The sequence below is a fragment of the Vigna unguiculata genome, chromosome 1 (genome assembly GCF_037176805.1).
Source record: "Vigna unguiculata cultivar grain cowpea cultivar isolate G323 ecotype 2 chromosome 1, ASM3717680v1, whole genome shotgun sequence".
NCBI lineage: Eukaryota > Viridiplantae > Streptophyta > Magnoliopsida > Fabales > Fabaceae > Vigna > Vigna unguiculata.
Window position 1 is genome coordinate 46,461,005 of NC_140792.1, and position 13,165 is coordinate 46,474,169.

At 33.9% G+C, this 13,165-nt stretch overlaps 1 protein-coding gene and 1 pseudogene across 1 annotated transcript; both read right to left on the minus strand.

Moving 5' to 3' along the window:
• Positions 1-2,083: 2,083 nt before the first annotated feature.
• Positions 2,084-4,134, minus strand: LOC114163750 (aspartic proteinase PCS1 pseudogene; annotated as a pseudogene).
• Positions 4,135-11,366: 7,232 nt separating this feature from the next.
• RHC2A (RING-H2 finger C2A) lies at positions 11,367-13,165 on the minus strand. The gene has a single exon (XM_028073173.2). The coding sequence runs from the start codon at positions 12,922-12,924 to the stop codon at positions 11,764-11,766; it is 1,161 nt and encodes a 386-aa protein (XP_027928974.2). The 5' UTR covers positions 12,925-13,165; the 3' UTR covers positions 11,367-11,763.

Genomic DNA, 13,165 nt, shown 5'->3' on the forward strand with positions numbered 1-13,165 from the left:
CCAGCGCGCGCCAGACGTCCCTTTACGTCGGCCCCTCCCACCCCCGACGTCACTTAACGTCGGCCATAACACCCCCGACGTTAAGTTTCAGTTTATCTCTGCGCAAAACGCAGAAACCCTCGCGCTGTTCATCGTTTCCGCGAGAGTTCCCGCCGGCGACGCCATTTCCGACCCCCTCCAGGTGAGTTTCGAAAGGTTTTCGCCATCAAACTTGTTAGGGTTTGATTATGGGTTGATTTTACGCGTTTTGAACCGATTATTTTCCGTTTTCATCCCCATTTGCAAGCTTTGTTGTACGTGTAAGCACTGTGCCTGTACCCAGATTGAAATCCAGCCCAAACGAAAAATCTGACGCCCAATAGAGGTTGCTTGGGATGACATGAGTTGAGGACTTCAATGACACATTGAGAATCGAGATGTGGATGGTGAGGAGGGCAAAGCCGTCATTTCCGGCGGAGAGCAGGACGAGCTTCTCGTCGTAGAGGGATTCCGTGGAGGGGCAGGCGCTGGAGAGGCGGAACTCGCAGCCAAGGTCGAGAACGTGGAGGCGGAGGAGGTCGAGCGCGAAACGCGGTCGTTTTGGCTGGGAGCGGGAAAGCGTATGGAGGGTGGCGTGAGGAGGAGGAGGGAGCGGTGGTAGACGTCTGTGTTACCAGCCCCGACGTTGGATAACGTCGGACTCCCTAAAGACCGACGTCAAGTGACGTCTGCTATTTTTCCGACGTTATTTTGACGTCACCCGATACGACGTCGGTGTTTGGACAGACGTCAAAGGTTGAAAATGTCGGACGTTAAAAGGCTTTTTGGTGTTAGTGAAACCACACAAAGAACAAAAATTAAACTAATAATAACTTAAATGTAGCATAGATGTTTCACCTTTTAAACTTTAATATATGATGGATGATGATAATAAAGATTCATGACAATGATATTAAATTATTATAATGTAATAAATAATTTGTTTTTATATAATTGTAATGATATATATATATATATAATTACATTTACGATAATGAGTTACAAAATAAAAAATATCAAAACAATATTCTATATTATAAAAACAAACAACAAATAAAAATATTAAAAATAAGTAAAAATAATAATATATGTATCTTAGAAACAGTTTCATACACCATTAAATGAAATCACACATAGAATAAAAAAAACGAATAATTAAGGATAAGATAAGATGAAAAATATTTTAGAAATATAAGAATACTTTTCAAATACAAAACTTGAAGATTTAACCATTTTCATGTGAAAAAAAAATAAATAAAAAATAAAATATTTAAAAAGGTAAAAATATTCAGATATAAAAAATAAAAAATATTTAATTAACATACATCATTTAAATATAACTATTTGATAAAAAAGAAAATATCTTGGAAATATGAATTTATTTCATGATAAGTCAAATGATTAGAAATAGAAAAAAAGGTGTGTAGTTAAAAGAGAAAAAGGCTATAAAATTAAGCACTAGGAGTAATATATATATATATATATATATATATATATATATTATAAAAACATATGCTGAAGAGTCCAAGTATATTACTTTAAAATCACTCAACAAGCCAAAACCATTCCTGTACAAAGCGCGCAAACATATACTTACCAAAATAGAACAATGGATTAGTACAGACGCATTAAACACGAAAGCAACATTACGATTAAGCTTTTCGCAACAGAAACAACACTTCTGAAAAAAAAGAAAAAAACTTATACAAATCTAAAAATTGCACTATTATTTAAATTTTGCAAGCACTGTTCACTCAGTTGTAACTGTCACGTTAAGTTACACCATTTTACTCTATCTCTACTGTCTCCACACATTATTCAACATCAAAAAAATTCTCAACAAAACCGCATCTCATGACAGATCACCAAACTCTCACTGCCATCAACAAATGGTAGGATCTAAGCAACGTACAACTACTGCTGGCCATGGTAGAAAATAATTAATCAAATAATATTAATAATATTAATAATAATAAGAATAAATATCAAGACATATAATTAATTAGACCTAATGATTTTTATAACAACCTTTTAGATTTACTGAGTACAAGAAAACATCTCTAACTTTGAAAAAAATAATAGAATTATCTATTATGAAAAAGATACAACAGTTGTGTACAAAAAAATAAGGTGGTTCTCGACCAAATCCACGACCAATCGAGAAGACTAATCTGGCAATGGTAGGGCACAGCACACCCAAATCTAATCAAACTAAGGACCCATGCCAAGTCTTCGACTCGCAAGTTCACACCTTGTGTCAGCAAATCCAACTCTTGAGTTGACCAAGTCAAACTCCATCCACACGTTCTGCTGATGATGGTGCCCAATCACATAAGCCTCAATTCCCAACAAATCTGAATTCCCAAACGTGAAACAATACACATCTTTTCCCTTTGCCACGTCATCACCCACTCGATACAATAGCCTCTCCCCGGACACACCCATCTCCGCCCCCTCAAACACCATTGTCACGGCGGGAACCGTCGGCACAACACCCCCTCTTACCCGAAAACACAAATCCATCGCCCCTTCAAACACAAAATTTGGATCCTCCAAAAGGGTCAGCACCCCTTTCGTCTGTTCCAAAAACTCGTTCTTTAGAGCATTGTAAACCGACCCGAGAAGGAAAGTGAATTGGGTACCCGAATCCACCATTGTCTGTCCCGCCCCGGTATGGTCCGGCGCGAAAATTGACTTGGGCACCTGCAATGGTTTTGAACCGACCCGAATACCCATCAAACGAACCGTGTAAGCGACCCGGTCGAAGTAGGGTAACGGGGTATTCATCTTCACCAGCGGCGTGTACTTCAAAGGGCCCAGCCACGTCAGTTTCGCATCGCCGAAGAGTAACACGCCGGAGGCGTCGTGGCCGGAGATGCAGTACGAGAATTTCGGAAACCCCATTTGCGTCACAAACGAGAGCGACCCGCGGTTCATACCCATCAACCCGGTTGTCTTGGAATCTTCCTTGGCGTTGGAGCTGAACCCGGAGTCCATGCACCCGAAAATAATCCCCGGTTGACCCGAACCGGATATGGAGAACGTGTCGGTGGCGAGGTTCCCCTCTATGGAGGTGAGGTCAGCGTAGGAGACGGTGGCGTGGCAGAGCTTTCTCGGGTCACAGGAAACGGGTATGGGGAAATCTCGGGTCCGGGTGGTGCAAACGGTTGAGGTGCAGGGTGTAGGGGTGTAGGAGGAAGAGAGTTGCGGGTTGAAGATTGAGTTAATGTTTTGGTTTTTCTTGCAGTGGAGCCAGGAGAGTTCGCTGCCTGTGTCGAGGACCATGGTAACGGTCTGTGGGGGCGTGCCTACGGTGAGTGAAACGGTTAAGGTGACGTTGTGGTGGAATGAGAGCTTACGTGAAGAAGGAGTTGGAACAGAAACAAACCCATGTGGGAGTGTCTGGGATATTAGAGGCAATATGAGAGGGGCTTGGGGTGAGGAATAGGTTGTTTGGATTTTGAGAAAAACAGTTAAAATGGTAATTGTAAGAGGAGGAAGATGGAGGAGGATGATAATGGAGGCCATGTTGTGTTGTGTCTATTGATTTGGTTTACCTCAAACTTTAATGGGGAGAGAGAGAGAGAGAGAGAGAGAGAGAGAGAGAGAGAGAGAGAGAGAGAGAGAGAGAGAGAGAGAAAGGTGAAGGGTGTGTGCGTGTGTGTCCTTTGAGACAGTAACTGTGTTGTGTGGTGGGAAAGAGTTATACATACATGATATCTCTACTCTTAAAATTCTCTGATGTAGTTGGATTCAACTTTGGACTCTGTCATGTCACGACATGCAGCTGAATGTGCATAGTACAACTCTCACTTTTGGTCATAACCAGCTCTTATGAACACAGAAGCTGGTTCATTATTTCTGTTTTTGACATGATTAATTTGAAAGGTGGGGCAGAGAAAAAGAAGGAAAAAGTTAGATGCTACCAAGGTTTTTCGGGAGAAAGGTTTCACTTTAGAAGGTATAATCAGACATAAAGCGCAGAGTTTTAGGAAAACGGGGAAGAGAAAAGGTTGAGGTTTGAGACAATGAAGAGGGCTATTTATTGTCCCTTGCCTCTCTTAAAACTTATTGTGTATTTGCATGTAGATTGAGACACCTATTAGAGTAATTTAGACTAAGGCATGTTGATTTGTGAGGGTGATGCAGCTAGGTGGAATACATGTTCTATAATTTACTGGTTTTTGTCAATTCATAGCAATACGTTGTTCAACTTGATTTGGACTTGTCTTTGATTGGTTGAAAAATAAGGTCTTTTACTTGAATGAGTAGAGTTGGTGATAATTTGCTGATAATAGCAATTTTTTATGTGTTCAGTAAGATTTGGTTACACAGTTGTCTCCAGTAATGAACCCTTAAATTGATTTCTTCGAGAAAAGGCTAAGTTGAATTTTGGTTTACTAGTCTTTTGATGTGAGGTTGAGAAGGTGAAACTTCAGTATTTGACTAAACATATATGATTAGATTAGTTATAATTTTAATGACGACACCGACTTTTTACTTTTATTGGGACTATGAACATTTCATATTTATTAAAAATTCTGCACTTAAATCTAGATTAATGTTTTCAAGAGTTATATTATAGTATATTACTTTATTTTATATTTATCTGCTACATAACTTTTAAGATTTTTTTTTTTTAAATTGTTCTAGTTCGAAGAAATTATAAAATTTACATTTTTATCATTTCTATCTACGTTTTAATGTATATATAACTTTTCATAATTTTTTTAAAACTTTTGTGACATTTGAAATTATCTTATGTACAAGATGTTAAATGAAATTTCTTACCACACTAGTGTTTTAAATTTTAAATATAAATAACATCCACGCATTAACACCAAAACTTAATTGTTTTCTATTTGTTATTTGTTTAATTTAACTTCATCCAACTATTAATAAATAACTTAATTTGGTCTTTTATTTTTAAATATATCCAATATTTCCTTTTATGATCAAAATAAATTAAAATAGAATGTTATTTAACAGTAACAGTTTAAAATTGTTACTGAAAAAATCATTGTTAATTCGCGGTAATTCTTTTAGCGATGCTATATAGCGGTATCATTAGTTAGACGGGAGTTATAAAATTGAATTCATTTTAAGAAATAAAGACCAAATTACACTCAATTTAAATTATGGAATAAAATTCAATCACTTATTAGTTGTTAGACAAAATTGAATATAACAAATAAGTAAAGAAAAAATTTAACTAAGCTAACACAAAAATGTCGTGTCAAAAACTGAAATTGTATTTTTCTTCAATGAATTAGAGATTTAAATCGAGTTGGTGTAAAAAAATTATTTAAAAAAAAAAAGAAACATATCAATCTTTTTTTACTTTAAACAATTTTAATTTGTGAGTTAAAGGCATTAGTTAGATTTTTTTAATCTAAATTATGGCCATGAAAAGATTGAGTTACGTGTATGAGTTGTATAACGTATGATCGTAATAATGACTTCAGTTTTGTATTTTGTGCAAGAGGAGGTTAATTAGGTAAGATGTGATCCTTTCTAATACTTTTTTTTTTTATCAATTTCACACCACATTTACCCTTTTTTTTCATTCACTTTAATCATGATTGTCTTTCTATTTTCTACACAGGACTCATAATAGTTTCTATTTTCGATTAGAGATTAACTTAACTATAAATGTGAGTTGTTGAACTCAAAAAATCACTATAAAATATTACTTTTTATTTCCCAAAATCATGCAATTTGGTTGGCGCTCCTACTCTCGTAATTAAGTTAAAATTGTCTTGAAGGCAATTGATATTAAGATTTATGCCAATTATAAATAAAATTATTATCGCAATGATAATTGGATATTTATAAAAAACTTGCTTATAAAATAATTATTTTCACGGAGAATTTAATTTTTCTTTTACTAAATTATTTGAATAAGAAATTTAAAATTTTATAGAATGGTGTTAGTTTAAAAAGTCTATCGTAACGAAATTTTTTGGATATTTTGTTTCATCCGTTATCGGGTCACTGACGGACCACCCATTAATTTCTAATTTTGTATACAAGATGTATATACCTTAACATGTTTTAGATGTCCAATGTAACCTAGAGATAAACACTTTCACAATATATAAGTGGGTGCAAACTTTATCTTAAAAACTGATTTTATGTAGTTGGGTTATGCTTAAAAGTTCACTTCTAACAAATGGTATAGTTACTCATATATAAATATCTTAATTTTTATTTAAAATGCAAGAATTTTAAAAATTTTCATAATGTTTTGTATTTATTTATTATTTTTCTGTTTTTAGTCTAGGCATAGCTGATTCAACCATACTCAACGCATTATTATTTACTTCATTTTGGGTGAGATCTTTTTGGTTCTACACTATTTGTAAACTAAACAAATTTTACTCAGATTTATACACTATTCACAGTTTCACAAAACAATAGTCTACCCAATCTAAACATAATTGGATCAAACACATAAAATAGAGAATTTGAATGGTATTTCATATTAACCATTTAATATTTTGTTATGTAATTTGTATTTAGGTATATATAAACAAATTATTTGGTTACATTTAGACTTTTTATTTATATGACATTGAAACTTATGAACTATATAATTAATTATTTTAAGTAATTTTATGCATGTGCAAATATTTGTAGGTATGGGTAACAAGGTTTGTATAACATCTGTGTAGGCCCAAATGAGTGAGCATGGTATTATCTTATTTATTGATATTTTTGGAATTATTTATCATTAATAGAGGTTAACATTGTTAATAAAAAATTGGAATTTAATAAAGAATTATATTATTTTATCCGAATTAAATTTTTAAAAAATATAATACTTTGAATTTGCATGTATTACAATTTCTTAAAATTGAAAGTTTTCTGGTCAACATTTTTTTATATAAATTTAATATAATAAAATTATTTATCTTTGTATTAATCTTCTAACTTCTAACACATTTCCTTTTCAACTCATCTTAGTAGAGTTTAAAATAAATTTTGTTTGGATGATGTTAATAATTACTATCAGATTATCAAATATTTATTAACTTTATATAATTATAGAATGAACTAAAAAAATATTAATCAATCATAATTATTGTTAAAAAGCAAGTTATAGTTACTTCAATTATCACAATGAGTATCCAATCATAAACAATGTATTATATAAAAAAAAATATGACGTCTATTTATATTAAAATAAGTTAAAACGAAAAATCTAAGATGCCAATTGGTTACACCAATTGCAAATTTGATCCTATTATAATCAATACAATTATAGGCATTAAATTTGGTTACACGAATTGTCAATCAATGTATTTTATGATTTAAATTTATGTAAATGGAATGGAGTTAAATTTCTATATTAGTTCTAGAAGGTATTTCATAAATTCATCTTGGACAATTTTGAAACACACCCTACACTATGAAACAAAATCCCAAAATACTTTTTTACTTATAGTTTTTTAAAACTAATATTAGGGACCATTCAAACAATAAAATTTCAATTAGAGCGATAATTTCATTTGAAATTTGCACATAATAGTATCACAAACCAATGAAACTCAGACAAATTTCAATGCAACTAATTTGTTTTTTCTAGTAACATGGCCCCAGGATTTGGTATTTAAATTCCAATACCACTCGCTTTGTGTCATTCAATTCATTAAAACGATAGAAAAACTGACCTCAATTTTAGTTATTGGTCAAATGAATATGTTAACATTTTGTCTGTTTTCATATGTGGTTTTGTCTTCACAGGGAAGAATGGGCAAGGCGTGTTACATAACACTTTTTTAATCATGTAATTAGGATATTTAATGTTTTGGTGCAATTCTAAATTATTCTCTTAAGTTTTGTTTTTAAGATATTAATTATCAATTTAGATATTGGTTATACTTATAGGTTTTCATCTCTTATTATAAAAATGAATTTTTGTGATAATGAAATAATTAAGATATTTTTAGAAACTCATTATGTGTTGTAATTGATTTATATTGAATGTATATTAGGGTAAAGAGATGAGCTGAAAGGTGTCTGGACAGATCTAGATTGAAACCCTAAAAGTGTTAATTGTGAATATCTTCAACAAGAACGGCTCAGAAAGATGTTGCCAACAAACTCCACCATGGAATTTGAAGTTGGAATTCAATACTAAATGGAAAAAGGTTCAAAACAATAATGCATCATCATGCCTAATTTTCTTGTCACTTCGGCGGAGAAATACAAATATTTATATTATGAATAGAAAGTTACTTTGTTGATCTTTGAAAACTTAATAATTTTTTTTTTTCATAATTTTTATATATTACATTCATTTAATTTATCCACTTTTAATATATATAATACTCTTTGTAACTTTATATTTTTACTGTAAAAAGTAATCTGAAAAAATATGGCATACCAGAATAGAGAACAACAGAAAATTACTATGCAATAGGTGTTCTTAATTTGAATGCATACACAGTGAATTTTGGATGATTTGAGAGTGAGGGAATTTGACTGCTATACGTGACTCCAAGTTGAGATAATTAAAGAAGTTTTTTTCTTTTTTATTTATCCAAATTGATATCGCAAAACACAGGTTACATAACGAGTTGAATCTTAAAAATTCTGATTGAACTTTTCTCTAGAAAAACTTCAAAATAATAGGAAACTGTTTTACTAGGTTTCTTTTATATAAAGTGCCGATAATATAGACCACATATTAAAAACTCTCCTTCAAGCTTTAACCTAAAAATACAAACTCACACGTAAATTGTTTCACATGTTTTTGTCCAAAAATATTCCATAATGAAAGATAATTTAAGAGTAACTAATTATTTTCGGAATTGCAAGTTGATAATTGCACTATTTCACGTCAACAGATTTTAATAATATTATTATTATCATCATTACTTAAAAAATATACTTTCAATATTTTTGAGATAAATTTTAATTTGAATAAGTTTCTTCCAGTTTTTTAGAGTATATGTATATATGATGAGGGTATTCACCCATCTTTCAAGTCGTCTTGTTCACTCATTTAAATAAACAGAAAAAATTGGAAGCAAACATACAACTTTATTGATGTATTTTATGCATATCATATAAAAAATATAAAAAACAAAGAAATATATCTTATAAGTCACACATAAAATATTAAAAGTAGGTTTTAAGCCTAATTCAATATCATAAAATCAGTTTGTAATATTAGAATTGCACCCACTTATATATTGTAAATTGATTTTATATTTAGTCAACGTAAGACTTCCAACATAAAATGAATATATATATATATATATATATATATATATATATATATGCACTAACATTTTATACAATAAAACTCGCAAAAATTGTTATGAACTTGAGCGTAAGAAAGAGACACAGCATATACCTTTTTTTTTTATATGTAGAGAACATAAACTTGTAAACCATGGTTGGTGGAAATGAGCAAAGCAACCTCACTTCGTAGTCTTTAATCTCTCGTTATACTACAAGACTTGTTTTTCTTTTCCTTGAAATGAAACGTGGGTGATTATGTAACAGCTCACACACAACCCATAAACCCATAATTAGTGAGTGTTGTATGATTTAGATGCTAATCTCTATGCTTATAATTGGGAAAATGAGGATTCTATAGATATAAAGATTTGGATCCTTTAATACAAATACTACCAATAGCATAAGATCCCTTTCCAATTTTCAAATTTCCTTGAATACAGGTAAAAGACACGTGTACAAATTATTGGCACTTGAATGGCGTGCACAAAAAAATAAGTATCCACCATCCACCCACCACTGCACGTGCAATTATTTTCCTTACTTACATATTCAAACCCAACCCAAACACTATCGTTCATTCAATAATATCATTATTTTTTTAGTATATCAACATTATCAATATACTTATTCACAAATTTTATTGTCTCTACTAAATTTGTTGTCACGTGTCATTGATATTAGTATATTTCATGCTGAAGTATTTTTCGTTTGAGAAAAATGATCAAGTCATTCTGTTCTTCATCTTTAACCTTTTCAAAAAGTTTGATAACGTTATTGATGTGTAACATAACAATTCATTCATGGAACACTTTCACATCAAAACTAACATCATTTCCACAACGTTATGATTGTATATGTTGAAATATGTTGAAACATTATTTACTATTTATCCTTATTATAATTTATATATTCAACTTTAATTTCTTCAGTTAAATATGACTTACAAAAGTTACAACCTCTATATAACTTATGAGATATTACAATCTTTATATGGAATATCGTTAACTTGATCAACCACACTGTTTAAAGGATTTTTAATATTCATATATTTGTTTTTGAATAACTTTTGTAATGAATTATTCAATGTTGACAAAATTATTTTTATTATTATTATATATTTTTGTTAAGGGTTGTGTTCTTCTAAATATTAAAGATGCCTAAATCATAAAATGCTTTCGCTAGTTCTCATTATATCAACATGCAGCATTAAAAACAATAAAACCAGCACAATCATTTTGAAATAAATCTTCCCTATTTTATTTATCATCTTTTAATTTTAATTTTATTTTACAACAATCATTTTAAAAAAATGAGATTGTATAACCGATTTCTCAACTTAAATAGCGATTTGAATTGTTTAGATGATAATAAGAGGAATGTGCGATTGGGGAACTTTGAATTTTTTTAGGTTAATATAAAAGTAAGAAAGGTAATTAGCTTTCCTGAGTTGGCAATGCTATTTTCATGATAATTGGTAAATGTCCATGCTCAAAATACAGAGCCAACTCCTCAATGATCCAAAACAGTACGAATTCAGAGATGTTAGCAAAGGATCACAGTTAACTTCCTGGAATGCCATTAGATAAAAAAGCACAATATTTACATGACCTTAAAATTTGTACCAAATAGCCTAATAGATTCATGAACATTGTTAACTGTAATGGTAACAAGTTGTGCATGATACAGATGAGAAACTTTATTCAAAAGTTAAAACACTCACCATAATGATAGCTAAAGAGAATGATGTGTACCGTAAAAATAACTGTGAATCACGAGTTAGTTTCACCCAGAATTGTCATGAAAAAAATTCAAGAATGTGTCTTCTTACTTTAACTGATCATTAAAACAGAGAGTAATGCAGAAGGAGACAAAAACAATCAATTCCACACAATGTAGTAATGCAGAAGGAAAAATAATATATTGTAGTGGAGAAAGTGATGTAGCTGACCAGTAATCTTAGTTATCATCAAGAACACAATCAATTTGAGACAGCAGTACGCTGAAAATTAAAAGCCAATGACAATGGGGGACACAATGAACAATGAATTTGAAGGAACATAAACTGACGTATCACTGTGACCAGAAAGATAAAAACATGGAATAAAAACAGTAGAAGGTGCTTCATTTCATTATCAAAGTAAAACGAAGTTCAAGATCATGCATCATCACCATATCATATCCCCTCACCCCAAAAATTCCAAAGATACACAAACACTTGACAGCTCCAAAGCCCCTACTTCAGTCTGGTTCCTCCATGGTTTTGACTTTCAACAATTGCTGTCACTCCCTATCCCTATGCCCTATTCTTAACATAACACTTCCCCATCAAAGAAAATGTGAGAATCAATCACTAGACTCCATGCTTGCATTGAATCCTTGAGGACTCTCAACCAATATCATTATGTACATTTTGACAATGATAAAGGGGAATCCAGAGAAAAAAAGTTGAGAGCTTTTATACACTCTAACTTACCTTCTTCTCTTCCTTTACTACTACCATGCTCTCATCCCACTGTTTACATCCATAGACCAAGTCCTACGCGATCGCGGAGAAGGATCCATACTAGAACGAGACGAACTCGCTCTCATAGACTCTCTACTAGAAGCAGATCGCTGTGTAGTACTAGAACCACTACTTCCAACCCCACCTCTGAAGCAACCAAACAAATTGCGGAAAAAACGGTTCAATCCTCCACTCTCTCTTCCTCTGTTCCCTCTAGAAGACCATGAAATCCTCCTAGGCTCACCTCCATTGTTAAACCCTCCATCCATTTCGGTATACACCACAGGAAGCTCCCTCTCAGCACCTCTTCTCCCACCGGAAAATCTCCCTACAGCAAACCCTCCACCGGGCAACCTCCAAATCGTCAACCCCACATTCTCTTCCTCGTTCAACCCAACATTTTGTGGTGGATTTGAATTCGCATTTGAATTTGCGTCTGAGGAATCCGCAGGTAACTCATGGCGACAAACAGGACAAGAATTGTGGAGTGCGAGCCATGGTAAGATGCACTCAGGGTGATATATATGCTTACACGGCATTTCCCTCACCGCGGTACCTAATTCAAAAGCTTCTTTGCACACCGCACAGTGTGATTCCATGGCTAAGTGAGTGTCATCAATTTCGATGGTTGGTAACGAATCTATGGCTGCTTTTGACGCAGGAGGGTGCTCGTACCTTCCAATACCGTTGATCTCCATCTGAGAGAGTTGCTCCAGAAGCCTATCGAATCCAGATCCGAGTAGAAACTCTGACATGCTCGGAGGCAAGGGTCTCAGCCCAGAACCGGCACCATCGTCGTAGAACAGCTCAAAGCCTCGACTTTCCTCCTCGCTTGTAGCGGAGGTGGCAGCTGCGCTGCCGCGGAGGACGATAACGGGGTTGAAAGGGGAGCGGTCACCACCGTTGCGGCGGGTGCGGCGCAGGGCAGGACGGGCAGCGTTGTCGGAGGCAGGGCGCTGACCGATCATGTACATGGCGGCGGCTGGGAAGCGGCGGCGGCGAGGATCGAGGTGGACTGAGCGCGGCGGGTGTTCGATTTCTTCGATGAATCCGCCGTCGCAGTCGGGACAGACCACGGCATCCTGACGGAAAACGCGGACGAAGCGGCTGCAGCGGTAGCACCAGTACGAGGATGTCCCAGAAGACATCATCGTGAAGTAGATCTCGAAGGAACCGAACGGATCCGCAAGCAGGATTCAAATTTTTGGACCAGATTCTCGTAGAAAGAAACTGTCTAAGAATCCGAAAAGGAGGAGGGAAAAAAAAGAAGATAAGAAGAAAGGAGTCAGAGACTACGAGGAATGGTTCATGTGTCTCTATGTGGGAGTTTCCATGGAAGAGAGAGAGGGGGCAGGGGCAGGGGCGACGGCAAGGTCATGTGTCGCGTGGAAC